At 41.3% G+C, this 17453-nt stretch overlaps 1 protein-coding gene across 5 annotated transcripts in view; it reads left to right on the forward strand.

Annotated features, from left to right (window-relative positions):
• Nucleotides 1–14138, forward strand: part of tp53bp2a (tumor protein p53 binding protein, 2a) — a 30674-nt gene extending 16536 nt beyond the window's left edge. For 2 of the 5 annotated variants that reach the window (XM_040139623.1, XM_040139624.1), the window contains exons 7-20: nt 292–466; nt 712–893; nt 1035–1199; nt 3143–3190; nt 4410–4593; nt 7187–7309; nt 7489–7610; nt 7738–8146; nt 9757–10613; nt 11481–11618; nt 11785–11918; nt 12202–12368; nt 12530–12729; nt 12837–14138. In XM_040139623.1, the coding sequence (XP_039995557.1) occupies nt 292–466; nt 712–893; nt 1035–1199; nt 3143–3190; nt 4410–4593; nt 7187–7309; nt 7489–7610; nt 7738–8146; nt 9757–10613; nt 11481–11618; nt 11785–11918; nt 12202–12368; nt 12530–12729; nt 12837–12878 (2946 nt within the window). In that variant the 3' untranslated portion in view covers nt 12879–14138. The remainder of the gene's footprint in view (nt 1–291; nt 467–711; nt 894–1034; nt 1200–3142; nt 3191–4409; nt 4594–7186; nt 7310–7488; nt 7611–7737; nt 8147–9756; nt 10614–11480; nt 11619–11784; nt 11919–12201; nt 12369–12529; nt 12730–12836) is intronic. The other 3 variants (XM_040139625.1, XM_040139626.1, XM_040139627.1) reach the window with 3 other exon arrangements.
• The last annotated feature ends 3315 nt before the right edge of the window (nt 14139–17453 follow it).

Raw genomic sequence — 17453 nt, forward strand, 5'->3', positions numbered from 1 at the left:
TTCTTTAAACAGGTAGAAACCCATGTTCTGCTAGCCCCTAAACATCTTACCAGAGTATGTATGTATATACACACTATTCAGCCACTACAGTAAAACTGGTAAGTGATTTTAATGTTGTGGCTGATCGGTCTAGTTCAATATACTGTATTGCCTGAGGAGACTTGGACAGTAACTGCTGAGGGAAGCATACTTAGCCATGGATTACTCATATAAATGAAAGTAACAGGGAAGTGTTTAATTATGTTTCTGACCTTTGCTCTGTGCTTCCCCTCTCCTCTGTTTTGTCTGCAGGAGCAGCGACTGCGCTACATAAAGCAGCAGGAGCAGCGTCAGCAGCAGCAGGCCTCTGAGCAAGAGAAGCTGCAGCGCCTCAGAGAGAACATCGAGAACCAAGAAACTCGGCTCAAAAAGGTCCGGGCCCTCAAGGGCCAGGTGGAGCAGAAACGCCTCAGCAATGGCAAACTGGGTGAGCTTGTGAACTCATGAATGGATGCCTGTTCAGAATATCGTATGACTGGATGCATGGAAGATTTTATTTTAGCAGATTAAGACACAGTGTGTTTCTTTGACTCACTGTCTTCATGATATTCTGTGTCTCTCCTTGCATCTTTTCCTCCCACCTCCTTGCCTCCATCATCTTCACGCACCTTCTCTCTGCCTTTTGTTTCTTCTCTCCACATCCCCCTCCTCTTCATCCCTGTCCCTCACCAGTGGAGGAGATAGAGCAGATGAACAACCTGTTCCAGCAGAAACAAAGAGAACTAGTGATGGCTGCATCCAAGGTTGAGGAGCTCAGCCGACAGTTAGAGTTGCTCAAAAATGGCAAAATGGATAACTTCCATGACAACCAGAGTTCTGTGGCTGAACTAGACCGCCTCTACAAGGAGCTACAGGTGTGCAGAAATAAAAATTTACTGAATGAAATTCACCAACTAAACAAAATTTAATTCCAAAGACAATATTTGTTTCAAATGAGCACACGTCAAACTATCTGTTCTCCCTGTCCTTATGTCCTGTTTCTTCTTGGTGGTCAGCTGAGGAACAAGCTCAACCAGGATCAAAACTCTAAGTTGCAGCAGCAGCGAGAGAGCCTGAACAAGCGCAACCTGGAGGTGGCTGCCATGGACAAACGGATCAATGAGCTCCGAGATCGGCTGTGGAAGAAGAAGGCAGCACTGCAGCAGAAAGAGAACTTGCCTGTAAGTATTATTAAACCAAACCAACAGAAAAAAATTCTCATAAACTGATACAGAACATCCTCACGTATCATCATTTATATTTTGTGAAAGGTGTTGACATAGCTTTAATTGTTAGTGTGACTTTCTCACAATTTGTTAAAACAGTGATATTCATATCTGCTATTAAGTGATGGAAATGGTTTTGATCAGAGCTCCCCCTAGTGGCCTTATTATAAAGGCTGTTTGTATCTTTCTTTACCTCCGGAAGCCTCAGATGTCCTGGCATTCAGAGCTCACCCATGCCAATGTAAGGCTTCTCAAACTTGTTATCCTCTGTCTGGGAAAATCTAGTGACCTCCTTATTTGAAGGAGTCAACTCTTATCCATCTTTTTCCATTCTTTGATCTCTCTGTCTGAGATAGCTGGTGGGGATAGATCATTGTTTTGATCATGTCACAGAGTCGAATCTGATTTTACACTCCCACTTCTTCACTCGGCTGTGTTTTCAGTCCCATTTGGCACAAACAAATCCTGAAGATGAGAGAGGAGTAATGAGTGCAGGCTGACATCGCAGACGGGCAGGAATGTCAGGGGAGATGCTATCTTTTCTGGCTGCACTCAGGAACAGGAAAAGGCAAATAACCAGTTTACCAAAGGCAAACAACTATCTTAATGAAAAACTCTGGCTATTCAAAACACATTTTATAATAAAATACATGACGGATTAAACACATACTAGAAATCAGCAGGCTAAATTATCCAGTCTTTATACTATCCCTAATGGGTGTTAAGGTTTTGGCTCTGACCTCTCTGCCTGATGTACTCCTGCTCCTCTGCTCCTCTCTCCCCTTTCCAGGAGTTGTTTTGAACACAGGTTGCCATGGGACTGTAAATAAAAGTCATCAGACTCATCTTTTGAACACACTGTGAGAAAGAAAAATTAACATGTTCGCTGCTTGAGGGTGAAAGCTTGATAAGGGAGAGCAAGGATGTGAGTTTGGTCAGAAAGAAAACAAAACCATCCTGACTGGATGATGGATGATTTTATGTTTTCACCTTTTGAAATGACATTAGTCATGACATGAGTCATTTCATTCTTTCCTCTATGCAGTTCTCTAATGGTTTTCCTGATCAGGCTGATTTCCTCTCAGACAAAATTAGGGTATATCATTGGCCTTCAACATTAACTTTCTTTCTCTCAACAAAATTAAAATTCAACCAACTAACCACAGAGATTGTTTTTCATTATTAAATGCTGTGTTGTAGATACAAAGAGTAGCCTTCTTAGTATATGGCATGCAATATGTACTAAGAAAATGAATTGTACAAGATCTGAAGTGGCCCATAAATTAGAACATAAATAATAAATGTTATAATGAAGACTTAACATATACTTCTGAATCTCTGCCTGGAGCCTTTTAGATAAATGGGCAACTTGCACCCTAATCCAACTTTAAATAAGCCCAACATCTCTTTTGATGTTGGCATATATAATAAAGAAGGAACAGAACAGAGAAAGGTGTGTGTGTGTGTGTGTGTGTGTGTGTGTGTGTGTGTGTGTGTGTGTGTGTGTGTGTGTGTGTGTGTGTGTGTGTGTGTGTGTGTGTGTGTGTGTGTAGAGATGCAGGGCTGAATGGGCCCTAGTGAGGAGGTGATTTACCCACACCCTGCCTGGAATCATAATGAGTGGGCCTTTTTCACACCAGCACAAAGACACACTCCATCCAAGCTGCTCTCTCCTCCAGCCAAACAGCAAGTGTCTTGCTGACATCACCCAAAAAACACGTATAACCATACTGGCTGAAGAGAGGTAGTCTGAGAGCTGCCAGCCTAGAGTCATCCCACTCCGTCTTAGTCAAAAAGTTCAGGAAACACTTGGAAAAGACTAACGTTAGATTGGAAATAAAGGGGATTATTTAGTATTTTGAACTGCTGTTGCATGTTTGTGCTTTTGTTTTCTCAAGAATGGCTATCCTGGTAAAGAGAGGGCTTCAAAAGACACTCACCTTCAGGTAACTAAACTAGTATTGGAGCTGAACAAATGTATCTCTTTTCTGTCTGATCCGATCTCTTGAGTATGATCCCAGATTCCATTAAGTCTGAGGTTTTTTTTTTTTTTTTTGCTTCGGACCCTTGATGGGTAAAAGGAGCCATGTTCATCTTGTTTTGATGTATGTCCAGGGGTTGAGCTATATTTTGAAAGATTTTAAGTTAAGTTTAACTCCTTAACCCAAGTGATTTGGTGAAAGTTGATGAGTCTGTTTAATTTTGAAAGCATATAGGCATTGCATTTTTCTTCTATAAGATGTTGCATCTTATGAAGTTGCTGTCTTCTAACATCAAGATTTCTATAAGATAATTAAAAAAAATAATAAAAATAAGATTCAGGATTTAACTCTTTACTCACTATCTGCAATCCGTATGTTTTCTTATATACTATAGATATTCAGTAGTAATTAAACAGAATGATTGCCAAGAAACCTGAATACCAGTGGGAAAATTATAAAGGCAGGGCTCAGAGGATGGCAATGCTAGTCTTTCATGACAACATTTGGCTCCAGAGTAAAATATCACAGTTACTGTTGGGTGGATTGCCAATATGTTGCATTTATAGGCATTCACGGTCCTCACTGAATGAATCGTAATTACTTTGATCCCCTGGCCTTTCATCAAGCCACCTCAGAAACTCTCATGGGTTTTGACAAACCCTCACTGAAAATACCATTCTACTGGCACCAACCACAGGTCAGAAAAATTAAGAAGAATCTTTGAACACTTCCACTCTCACCAGAATAAATCTTTTTGATCTGAGTAGCAACATGGCCCATTCTGGCACCACCCTCACCCAAAGCTTACACTTTTGCCTCTTTAGTGGCAAAGATCTAAGGAGTATTAAAGCTTTCTCACCATTTTTATTTTTATCCATCATACAATTTTTGTTATAGGGCTGCTATAGACTTTTAATGTTGATTATTAGTTTCTCAATATTAACTATAATTTTAGCATGCTTTCTATGACTCATCTCAATCTCAACATTTTCTGTATCATTCCTGGAACATCAGATAAAGTTTTGATTACCATTTTGTCATCTATATGTTTATGTGTCTGAATAGTGTGCTTTCTCTCTCTGCTATCTACTGCAATACAAGCTATTTTAAATTACCTTCATTGACCTTTGCCACTCTGACAGCCTCCTCTGTTTTTTTTCTCTCCCATCCTTTCACTGTACAGCAGCCCTCTGATGGCCAAGCCGGGCAGCAGTCAGGTCCATCTCGTGTGGCAGCAGTTGGCCCATACATTCAGTCATCCACCATGCCCCGGGGCCCAGTGAGACATGAACTGCTTGTAAAACCAGCCTACCCTGACGGCACTGCAACCCTACCAGCCCACGACCCACAGAGCAAGGCCGGCGCAGGTGAGCAACCAGAGACAATGCGCTGTCTGAAGCCTTTCGCCTCTTAACTCAAGACTTTTCCTTCCTGACCATAACTCAGATCTCTGCTGGGGCTGATTTGGCAGCAAGCCTTAACTTTGTCCCTTTTATCATTTTACATATAATTATTTGGCAAAATTGGGGGGAAAAAAAATTGGTGTTGTCAGCAAACTGTTGCTGAGTCTGCAACAGCTACTCTAAGTGAGCTGCAATAGAGTTATAAAAAAATGAAGCTTAAATTTTCAGATCACAAATATTTAAGGAAACCAATGGTAAAGTGTCCTCAACTACTAGGAATCCTCGACTGCTGTTCCCTGTGTTACTTTGTGTATGTCATCACAGAGCTGGGTATGTTTTGTTTTATTTATTATCTATTTTTACTGAAATGTGACAAGACTGTCCTGCCTCCAGCAGGAGCAGAGGAGTCTGGGACACCTGCTGTTTGCGATGTGACTCTGAGCTCAGAAGGTAGCTAGTTACCTCCTGGATGGTGTGTTGTGACCTAATATTGCTGAGCCTGAACATCTGTCTTTTTTCCACTCTCCTGACATTTTCTGAACTTTTGATATGTTTTGCAGTGAGTGAACCATTTTTTGAACAAGTGTTTTTATTGCAATGGTGTGTGTCTCTTTGTGCCATTCTTCACATCGCTCACACTACACCAGCCTCAGGTGTGCATAAGAGGTTATTTATACACAGGCAAATTAGCAGAGGTTTCCAAATAATGCCTACTGTAAAAACCAGACTATAAAGAAATATGAACGTAGTATAGGCCGCTCTCAGCTTTCCGCATTCAGCATCTTGGGCCTTGTAATCAAAACAATCCACTAGTAAGATTGCATTTTTTTTTTTTTCAGAAGGTGACTCTAGACTTTTTTTATGTGAACTAATTTTCTAATCCTAATTTGAAACCTTAAAAAGTCAGTCAGACATATCTGACACTGATTTTGAACACACACAAAATACTTGATCTAAAAGTTAGTTTTTTAGAATAACTTCTTTTCATTCAAAATGAAGACCAAATAACATACAGAGTAAGCTGTTGTTGCACCAGCTCTGTCTCCGACAGACTACAGGAGCATGTGTGCAGTGTAATGGAGGGGAAGTAAGTCTGACCAAACAAATAGTGGACCAGAGCAACATATCCCATTTAAGGATGTTCTTTGTATCATCCTGTATGCAGTCATTTTTTTTCACACTCTTCATCTCTGACTCGCTCCCTTAGCCCTAAATCAGTCCCCCAGTGGATGGTGGGCCAGCAGTGTGCTTCATGTTAATAAAAATGAATGATCCAACACCAAAATTAGTTATTGTAAAACAATAGCTGAAGGAATTCCCCTCCTTTGTTCACTCTCTCATCTCCTCATCAGCCTGCGTTTTCCTATTTAAAGCAATCCCGCATACAGGGAGTAAAAGTAACAGGTTTTTCCCAGTCTGTCGTGATGTTGCTAACAATTATTTTTTGCATGCTGAGTTGATGTGCAGTATGAAAAGAAGAGAGATAGGGATGGGCGGTGACCCTGAAGAATCTGCTTAGTGTACACCCATTCCCAGTTCTTCTATAGCAGGAACGTTGTGCATAGCATCAGGCAGGCTCCTGAGGGTTGTGCTGGTCTCTGCGTGGCCCCTCAGAGGGGCCCCCTGGTTGGGTCCAACCAACAGCATGTCTAGAGCAAAGGGAGATTTGGAGCTCTAAGGCTACTTTGTTTTTCTTGTCTTTCAAATACATCTTCCTCAGAAGCCATGTTCTTGTTTAAGCCTCTGAAAGAGCTGCGGGCTAAGAGAAAAGGTACACACTTGTGTTTATGTGTGCGTGTGTGCTTCTCAATGGCTTTGTTTCGATGTTTTTTTTTTGTTTGTTTTTTTCCATGAGAGTTTTCCTCACTGAAAAGACGAATAGATTAGATATTTTTATCATTTCTTTGCTGGATCTTTGGTCCTTTTTGCTTGTTTTGCTCCCGTTTGTTAAAGCATTTATTGAGCTCGCTTCTCAGTTCTTTTTCCTGCTGCTCTATATGGGTCAATAGGAACAAACAAATAACCTTCAGGTGAACTGACATTCTGTGCAGATTCTGACCAACCCAATCAGGTGTCGTTTGCCAAAAGCGTGCCTTTGTTGGTATATTTGTTCAACGCTTCTTGAGAGCATTTAACTACAGTCTGCAAGCACTGCAATGGATATCATCATGTTTTTACCATCTTTGATGTGATACTAGTCTTGCTATTTGCAAAAGCCTAATGCTTTTGTGGCTCATCTGACTGTGGATGTCTATGGACATGCATGGCCACTGGCTGGGTCTTAGTCAGTAGACCAAAAAAACCAGTGATGAGTAAAAAGGGAAGAAAAAAACACAAAATCCAGTTATTTTTAAAAAATCCATGATTTTTTGCTCTGTGTCTCTGCAAAAAACACAGCTCTGTGAATGTTGTGTCTGTCTGGATAGATAATGAAACTACTTTTCACTATGTGTATTGGTGCGTTGTTTCTTTATTTCAATGTAGAATCCTATGGTACATTTAAACACTTTCTGCCCCCCCCCCTTCTGCACTCCCTCCTCTCCTGTGGGTCTCCCAGGCCTTCAGCCATCCAAGCTGGCAGATTGGGGCCCTTCAGGTCCAGAATCCAACACCAACGGTCATGGTCCTGCTTCAACACTGCCACGAATGACATCTCACTCCAACTCTATCACAGAACAAGGTAAGAGACATACACACAGGCAAACTCCACATGCACCCAGACTATTTCCAGAGAAACTGCACTGCAATCCCTTCCTGTAGCTGTGAAAACAGTTAGTGTTGATTTGTCAGAGTTAAGTCACAGTGTGTCTGAACGTGATTCGAAACTGATTGCTGTCTCTACATGTGGTCTGTGGATAGATGAGACAGAACAGAAAAGGGACAGGAAGGTACGTCCATTTTCCATGTTTGAGCCAACGGAGGCTCCCGCCGCCTCCCTCCGCAAAAACCAGAGCAGTGATGACCTCGTTAGGGATGCTCAGGTAAGAGGAAACAAAAACACATGCTTAACATCCTCATATGAATAAAAGACTATACAGATTTTTTTACTACCAGAGAAATACACCAAAGCATTTCATTTGCTATCTCTATCTCCTCTCATCTCTCCAGTCTGCTCCTAAGGCTCCAGCAAAGGTGCCTCCTCCTGTTCCCACCAAACCGAAAGGCCCTGGTGTTGTGCCCTATGGCAAACCAGGCCTCAACACAGGCACATTCCCTAAAGCCAAGCCCCACAGCCAGCAGCCCCAGGCCGCCCAGAGCCGCAGCCCTCTCACACCCTCACAGAGCCAGACACTCCCTCTACCCTCCAAGCAGGACACTCCACCTGCAGCCACGGTACGGCCCTTCACCCCAGAGCTGCCATCCTCCAAAGACGCCAGCCTGAGTAAGCCCCAGACCTTAGCAGCCAGCTCCATATACTCCATGTACACACAGCAACCTGGCTCAGGCAAGCCCTTCCAGCCTGGTGTGCAGGGCGCTCTCAACAGGGCTCAGAACCGCACCAATGGATTTGTCAGTGGTAAGAGTATCCAGTTGTAACTTCTTTAATTAAGTGTTTGAACAATGTTTTTGTTGTGACCCAGATGAATGTGGTCATTCTCCTTTGGGCTCCTGGATAATAGACTCAATAGTAGTATTCTGTGCTTTCTCCTTGGGGTTTGGGTGTAAGCATACTGCTTAATCTAACTTTACATCTGAGAGGGCCATGTGTCAGAACAAGCATTAAATCTGAAGACTAATGCTGGAATTAAAAAAACAATGTTAAGTCAAATCTAAACATGAGAGTTGAGATATAAACAAGGGTAAAAGAAAGTAGTATCTTGTGTCACTCAAGATACATTCACTGCAAGTTAAATCTGCCCTGCTGCCATTTTCTTCAGCATACTCAGCAAGAAAATATTCACATGCCACTGACCAGAGGAGCAGCTAGAGAGGCTAAGCCGTCTGTTACATCTTTGCTTTACAAACACAATCACAGGCAAACATACCTGCTGCTTCTTACTGGAATTGTGGAAATAAAATGGAATAAATTTTTAAACAACCTCAAACCTCTGTTATAAGGATTTACTTGTAATGCACGCTAGCTCTGTACTCTAATATTATTTTGTAAGTATACTTAAGGAAATTAGGAGAAAACAGATAAACTATTTAGATACCCCTCACCATCTGCCAGTCAAAGGTACAATAGAAGCCTTAGATGGAAAACATAAATTGCAGAAACTAGATACATGTGCTTTGATTAATAAAAATGCCTCTGTCCAATATTAAGCTTAAAAGCAGTCCAGTATAAGCACAATAGGTCCAGTATAATAATCCATTACGCAGTAATAAGTCCAATACCACTCCCTCACATTACTCTGTCTCCAAGAGGGACCTTGTAGATTTACTGCTGGATCATGTTTAATCTATTTTATAAATATGTTTTGTTTGTTGTTTTTTTTGTTGTTGTTGTTATTGTTTTTTGCAGCAGCAGCAGCACCACCCCATTTTTATCATTTGAATATTCTGTAAATTCTGTCAAATAGATAAATCATTCCAGTAAAAAAAAAAAAGAACACTTTCTCTCGTCAGACTTAATATTTAGATTGGCTTGGTATTTAGCAGTATTTCAAGTCTGTCTGTAATTGATGTCAGCTGAGCATTCAGATCATTCTCATCCCTTCAAGGTTTTTGGACCAGTAATTTATATTAATACGTAATAATATGTTACATCATGTTTTTGTGACAAAACATTTTCTTACTATTTTGGTTTTCTTCTCAAATCTGATAAAGTGCAAAATTATAATATCTAACACTTTAATTAGCATGATGATTTTCATTTTGTTACCACAAGTTAAAGGCAGTGAAAATGTGGCTCCACCTTGTAATTATCATGCTATAATACTTTGCTTTATATTTTTTCAGCCATAATTTTATGACTGAAAAAGTTACAAATGAAAGGCAGTAGGGAGAGGAGCAGTGAAATTGGGCCAAGTAGTTTATACAGTAAGTTACAGAGAAAGAAGGGCCAGTCATTGGAATATTAATTCCATTCAGTAACTTACCCTTCACATGTGACATCAAGTAAAACAAGATCATATCTTTGTAGACATTGCAGTCTTAACACCTGTTTACTATCTTTGTTTATAGTGTATGGTAAACCAGTGATCCCCAGTGGAGGCTCCCAACATCCAGAGAACCCTTACCTAGACCACCGCTCCCCTGCCCCAGAATCTGAGGTTGACCACAGTGGAGCTAATAATGTGGGACCTAGCTCATCTGAGGGTCCCCAGCCTGAAACAGAGCGCATCCCCCGGCCCCTCAGCCCCACCAAGCTGCTTCCTTTCATTTCCAACCCTTACAGACATCAGAGTGAAGGTGACCTCGAAGCCCTGAGAAAGAAGCTCTACAATGCCCCAAGGCCCCTGAAGAAACGCAGCTCCATCACTGAACCAGAGGGTCCTGCAGGGCCCAACATTCAGAAACTCCTCTATCAGAAGACCACGCTGGCAGCTATGGAGACCACTGTGACCACACCAACCACTCCCATCTACACTGGTGAAGCAGAGAAGGCAGCAGAGGGATCTGTGGGGCCACATGTGCCAAGTCCTCTGAGTGGTGCAGAGAACCATCCATCAGAGACAGGACAGGCTCTAGAGGGAGGGCAGCCCCTTTCTTACATCCCAGGTGCTAATGTCTCTGTTTCAGCCCCTGCTGAACAGGCCAAACCACCTTCGGCTATCCCAGAGAGCGAAGACATTATTCTTCCTCCTCCCCCATCCCACCCAGCCCCCAGGCCAGATGATGCTCTTTTCCCACCACCACCCCCTGCTGGCTTGGAGGACACAATGCCCAACCTGCCCCCTCCGCCTCCAGAAGGCTTCCTGGAAGAGTTCCCCCCCTACCCACCACCCCCATATCCCAGTGGAGCAGAGCAGGACAGCTTGGGGGAGGACACATTCAACATGAAGGCACCTGAGGTCACTGGCCAGGTCACTCTGCCACCGGTACGAATCACCATCATAAACTGCTGAATCACAATTACGATGTGGCCCTCAGTTGCCTTGTTGAATGAAATCAAGGGCCTTGATCACTACAGTCCTGTGTAGATTATCTTGTTTGCTTTTTACTCTACATGTGTTCTTAAAACCCCTCACGTGTTTGTTTGTTAGTTCCACAGGGGCAGGTCACTGATTACAGTTAGTGCACACTGTGCTTTTCAACAGCAGTGACCTGCTCAGATGTTATACAATTAAATGATCCCTATCAAGTACTGCTATTGTTTCTGGAGAAAGTGGGCCTTATTCTGCTTACACTAAGCGGATAGCCACCCGACTTTCCCCCACTTACTTAGATGCATTATCTGTTGAAAATAAACACCAGTTTATATTTTCTTGTTCTTAGGCTCTTAGTGTAACTACTTAAGCGGTTTTTATGGTGAGGTGGCAGGTTTTACCCCAAAAGGGCAAACCAATGAGATTTCACTGTTATGACCCACCCCCCCACACCGTTTCCAATTTAAGACGCATTTAAAAACTAAAAAAAAACTTCTTCTCTTTTTTTTTTTTTTCTTCACTGGAGCGTAATTGTTCCTTATCAGTTGCGTAATCATGGTTGTAGCGAAATTAACTTGTGTTTTACAGCTTGTGCCGATAAACTGGATTAGCAATGCACTGAGATCTGAAAAAACAAGTACCTCCTCTGCTCTCAGTCCAGATTGAACACAACAGAGTAGACGCTTCCACCTCAGCGGGACAGACTTCAGGATGAGGCTCGAAGTCTCAAGTCCTAGATTTTCTTTTTCTTTTTTTTTTAATGTTGTAATGGCTGTTTAAGATCATTTGTGTGATTCAAAATTATGACTGTGTATTCAGGGAAAGAGGACAAACTTGCGCAAGCCTGGCTCTGAACGCATCGATCACAGCATGAGAGTTAAGTTCAACCCACTGGCTCTGCTGCTGGACTCTTCCCTGGAGGGCGAGTTTGACCTGGTCCAGAGAATCATCTATGAAGTAAGAATTGTGGTTTCTTTTGCATCTGTTTCTGCTATGTTAATAAACTACCATAGTATCAAAGACATGTGGATTAAAATATCCAAAAGAAGTCATTGTATTTCAGTATTTGCTGATTTTAAAATGAAACTTTTATTGAGTCTGTCTTGTAATTTCTCAATCACAGGTGGAGGATCCCAGTCAGCCCAATGATGAAGGCATCACAGCTCTACACAATGCCGTCTGTGCTGGACATACAGAGATCGTCAAGTTCCTGGTTCAGTTCGGTGTCAACGTCAATGCTGCGGACAGTGACGGCTGGTAAATTCAAGTTCATTGCTGACATAGTTGACAAGAGATTATTGGATCTCCGCCTCAGGCAGGTCTGAGCTGTTATTATTATTAATCTACATGTTAGAGTTTTCAACTGGACTTTCGACTGGGCAACTCTGAACATTATCTTGTATGAGCGGGTTTTAACAGCAGAAACCTGAATGTAGTGTACTCAGTCATTGTGTGGTTTTCTTCATATTTCTAATATCACTTCTTTTCCTCTGTTCTTTTCTCCTCTTTACTTTCCTTTCTCACCCACCCTCTAACACAGGACACCTCTTCACTGTGCTGCATCCTGCAACAATGTGCAAGTGTGCAAGTTCCTGGTGGAGTCTGGCGCTGCAGTGTTTGCTATGACTTACAGCGACATGCAGACGGCAGCTGATAAATGTGAAGAGATGGAGGAGGGCTATACCCAGTGCTCTCAGTTCCTCTATGGTCAGTGAGAGCTGTTTTGTTACTTTTGCATGCTATGTTCCTTTACTATTTCATTTTATTGTGTCCTGTGTCTTTGATTTTTTCTTGACAGAACTCACTATACTTGAAAGCTTTTTGTGCTGATTACTTTTCTGTATTGTTTTAAATCCATCTACCCTCAGGTGTGCAAGAAAAGATGGGCATCATGAACCGGGGTGTGGTATATGGTCTGTGGGACTACATGGGTGAAAACCCCGATGAGCTGTCGTTCCGCGAGGGAGACTGCATGACCATCATCCGCAGAGAAGACGAGGACGAGATCGAATGGTGGTGGGCACGCATGGGCGACACGGAGGGTTACATTCCCCGCAACCTCCTAGGGGTGAGTCATGAGTCAGTGAAAGTGTAATGATAGTAAGTGTGTTTATTTTATACAGAAGCCTTTATTTACAATTGCGAATTGACATGTCTTCTTGTTGTCCCTAACAGCTGTACCCCAGAATAAAACCAAGACAGAGGACCCTGGCTTAAAACACAAAGATCCCTGCTCATTCGAGGCTGCCAGAACTCTCCAACACACACAGACACACACACACACACACACACACACCCACACACAAACAGGCTTTAACAGACTGAAAATGAGAAGGACACTGCTGAAATGAAGAGACAAGGACAGACCAAACAATATGAAGGATCAACTATGAACTCTTTCTGGCACTTTTCTGTATCTACAACAGAGGGATTCCCTCACTTATTTTTCCAGGCCACACTGTGTACTTTGTATTTAAGACACTAATGGCATTGTTTTCCTTTACTCCACTGTTTTTGTTGTTTTTGTAATTAGTGTCTGAATTACTATTTCTAAAGTGACAGAAACTTAAATGTGGGAATGTAAATGGAACAAGCAGTATTTTTATTGCTAGAAAGCGATTTTTACACTTTTGAAACAGTCTTTTAAAACTTACTTCCTGGGCTATTTGTTATTTTCGAAAATACTTGGGGCTCTACATTACATGAGGTGAATGAGTGGATGATAATGATGATGATGTTTTGAAATGCTGTTACCATGACAATCTTTGAGGGCTTGTTTCTCGTCATTTAAACTGATTGACTGTGCCTCCGTATGACTGCACTGGAGGTGTAAAGTTTCAGTTGTGACCCACCGCTGTTCTGGGTAAACAAATAGAATATGAAATGATTGGTGGAAAAACGGTGATGAAGCTTTTGATTGATCTATTGCTGTTCATTCTGTGGTCTATGATACCCAGTGATCCAATACACACTCCTGCATTGGCACGTTTGAGATGCCATATACACTTTGTATACATGTATTTTTGTCACACAAAGTAGTGAAATGTTACTGTAGGAATGATATTGTTATGAAAATGGACTTTGAAACTCTTAAGAGACCCTTTGACCAAGAAAGAGAAGTCATGCAGTATGAATCTTAATATTTTATTACAGCCATTCCATGACAATATAGTAATGTAAGAAGGCAAGCCTAATACCAGAAACCTTGAGTTTTTGTAGTATTCACTAAAAGATGAGACATTACACTGTAAATTCACAGAACATTTCTAAGTTAAATCATGTCTTAAAAGCAAAAAAAGTAAAAATAAAAACTGAAACTTACATTCCCAAATGTTCCCAAAACGCAACTCACATATCTCTGTCAATGCAGATGTATTTATTTTTGTTACTCTTTTCTTTAGCTCTTTTGTCAGTACTATAACCACAAATGTACTGTAGTATTTCAAACATTTACAATAAAATGCTTTGTACTAAGTTTATATAGTCTTCTTGTTACTCACCACAGATGCAGACTTCTATCCAATTTTCATATCATTGTCATAAAGGTAAATAGAGATTAATTTTTAACCTTAATATTTGCCGCCCTCTGCTGGACAGAAAATGAAGCTTTCACCTGCCGGAGCAAGAATTCAAATATGGAAAGAGTCTAAAGCTGGGAGCAGGTTATAAAATACGTGAATCTTGTTGAATACTCTGATGCCATACATAAAACTTGATTAGCGTAAGCATGAATAACGATATCTGACCGTATTTTTTTTTTTTTTCTGCTGTAGACCACACCTAGCTTTAATTTGATAAATGAATTAAAGCTTGGTTGGTAGGGTCTGGAGTCTTGAATGGGTGTATGATGTTGTGTGGCTAAAATAAAAGCTACAGCTACTGACATTGTATCTTTTTGTGGAAGCATATATAGACTTCAGAGAGAAGTTGAGACTTTTTCAGTGAATCTTTACATTTTTAAAGAGTGAAATTTTATTTTTGCAGGGGGGGGGGCATCTTAAGATCATCCAGGTCCGATATCTATCTTCAATATTAATTCTGCTTCTTTCAAAGCCAGCACAAACCAACATTATTAACAAAGGAGATTATTTTCTGTCCTTGGTGGAAAGTAGGCAAGACACTAAAATCATTAGCTAATTATCTCATTTTGTATTTTACTTCACTGTCCCAAGACGGAATGTTGCAGAATAATAACTTCATTGCCTTTTAATTGCCTCAATCTCCAACTGAGAACAAACAGAAAAGTCCCAGCAGAGTGGGGCAAGAAAATGACAGATTTAGAATCTAAACAGCATCAGCATGAATTAGGAGTGAAAGATGACAATCCCAGAAGGAAATAACATTGTAATCGGTGCACCACGTACTGCATATGTGTTCGTCTTCATCCATAATCATGATCATTTGGGGTGTTCCATCTGCGGCAGGGCAAACAAATCACATGACTGCCCATATAAGATGAAATAAAGGTGGTTTATGAGGCAGTAATACAAGCAATGCTACAAGAACTGGTGAAATGCTGCTTGAACAAGACCAAGAGTCTCCAGCCATGCTAGCGACTCTGTGAGGCTGTGAGTATAATATTTACCATGTTCACTATGACATTTGCTTGCTAGCACTGAACACAATTCATTTTGCAAGTATTTCGCCACATAAGGCAAATTCAAATTCTGACCAGATGTTGGTGCTAGATGAAATGTCACCAAATTCACATGGATTTATCTTCTGGGCACTATGGATAGCCTAACCCCTGCCAAAAATCCATGGAAATAGGTCCAAAAGTTGTGAAGACATTTCAGTCTTAACCACAATTGTCAACCTCGTGGTAGCATAGGAGGAGAAGGGTTGGGATCGCCAAAATCAGTAGGATTGATCCTCTGGAGAGTGTGAATGTCTGTACAAAATGTCATGGAAATAACGTAATGGTTGCTGAGATGTCTTAGGCTGGATCAATGTGGTGGACTGGCAGATTGCCATCCATAGAGGTGTAGTGTTTTCCATGATCACCATCTGAGGTTGTGTTGTTGAGCTTCCCTCAAAAAACACACCCCATGCTTGCATCTAGGTACATGTTGTATGAAACAAAAATAAACAATTCATGACTGGAATTTTAATTGACTGGTTTGAAGTCCTGCTGCATGCTGCGTTTTGTGTGCAGGTCTCTGCAGATCTCTGTAGCAGAACAGCAGGCAGAGTGAAACAGTTCACACTCCTGGATTCTTTATCGTTATTATTAGCTACAACACACTGGGAGGAAAACAGAAGTGCTGCGTCTTGTGATGTTACTAATACATCCACAACATACTGTATGTCCATATATGAACTAACGAATCCAGTCCTTCTTCAGGTACTAGTGTTGCCGTGGTAACCAGCGGCCGTGACGCTCCTTCCTCCAGTAGCTCCGGTGAAGTTCTTTGTAATGTCCCCATGTGAGCTCTATGGGGTTAATGGAGCTGAATGTTTAAGACACAGCCTCTGTGCTGCACAAATCCCCTGCCGAAGTGAGCCAAAAATGCTGAATTCAACATCAACACTGCCCACTGAACATGACTAACTGCTTTCATGATTGATGCATACATTCATCATTTATAAATTAAAAGTTCTGTATAAAAGAGAGAACAGCAGTGATACACTGAATGACAGATAGCTGCTGTCGTGTCCCCTCATAATCGGAGCTCTCACACTAGCATGAGCCCTTTGTGTTTTTCAATGAGCAGTGTGAAGACCCACGGGGTGTATGCACACAGATAAAGATCTTATCTAGGTTGTGACTGTTGCCTTGTACAACATAATGACCCAAATCCCATGTGTATCCCCACTGGGCATGCTATTTCACTGGGTTAGTGTATCTCTGGGGATAGGAGTGATGGAGCCACCTTTCCTCACAGGCACCCTCATTAAGTGTTTGGCTCCTGTGTACATTACATCCACATTTACTAGAAATGCAGAACATAATATTTTTACCCGATGGTCCGAAGAGGAGGAAGAAAGAAGGCGGGGAAACAGATGAGGAGCCGCAGGTGCAATTATATCTGCATGCCTGAATTTGAGTAATGTGAGTCTTCCACAAGCAGCTGAAAAGTGCTTTGATAAAGAAGGTACCTAAACCAAAGGCTACAGTGACATCTTTAGTTTATGTTTCACATCGACCGTCATCTGTAAAACTGCTGTTACCATCAATCGATGTTGACCTTTAAACCTGCACTGAATTAATTATTCAAGAGCCTATGTGGTGGAGAATATCATTTTTCTTTGCTTTCTCCTGTCAATCAAATCTGATCAAAACCACAGCCACACAACCCTGATGTAGCAGATTAGACTCTTTGAGTGTTAAACTCTGAATAAATAATACCTAATGACGTTTTTCTCCCCTAACCTTAACTCTGATTGTTGCTTTTTTCATTTGTTTGGTTTAGTTCTGACTATTTAATATATCATGAAAAGCTTCAAGCTACTATAATAGATATTTGTATTTAAAAATGGACCATGAAAATGCTCGCATAAACCCATTGTATGTTACCTGTCCAGAGCCAAACAGCAGACAGGAAAAGTTATCGACTAGCTTTAAAATGAGAATCTATAGCTACGGAGCCAGATATTTCCATAGTGGAGAAAAACAGTGAACCAAAACCAGAGCCACAATGAGGGTGAATATTAGACTGTACATTCACCAGACAGCCAGAAACACAGTTCTAAATGGAGGCATTTGCTTGACGTGTAAACAGGCAAATGTTTGCTAAGTTTGCCATATCAACTTATCAGGTAACAGTAAGAGTGTTGTGTTTAATGATTAGT

This window comes from Xiphias gladius, chromosome 11 (assembly GCF_016859285.1).
Source record: "Xiphias gladius isolate SHS-SW01 ecotype Sanya breed wild chromosome 11, ASM1685928v1, whole genome shotgun sequence".
In the NCBI taxonomy this organism is placed as follows: domain Eukaryota; kingdom Metazoa; phylum Chordata; class Actinopteri; order Istiophoriformes; family Xiphiidae; genus Xiphias; species Xiphias gladius.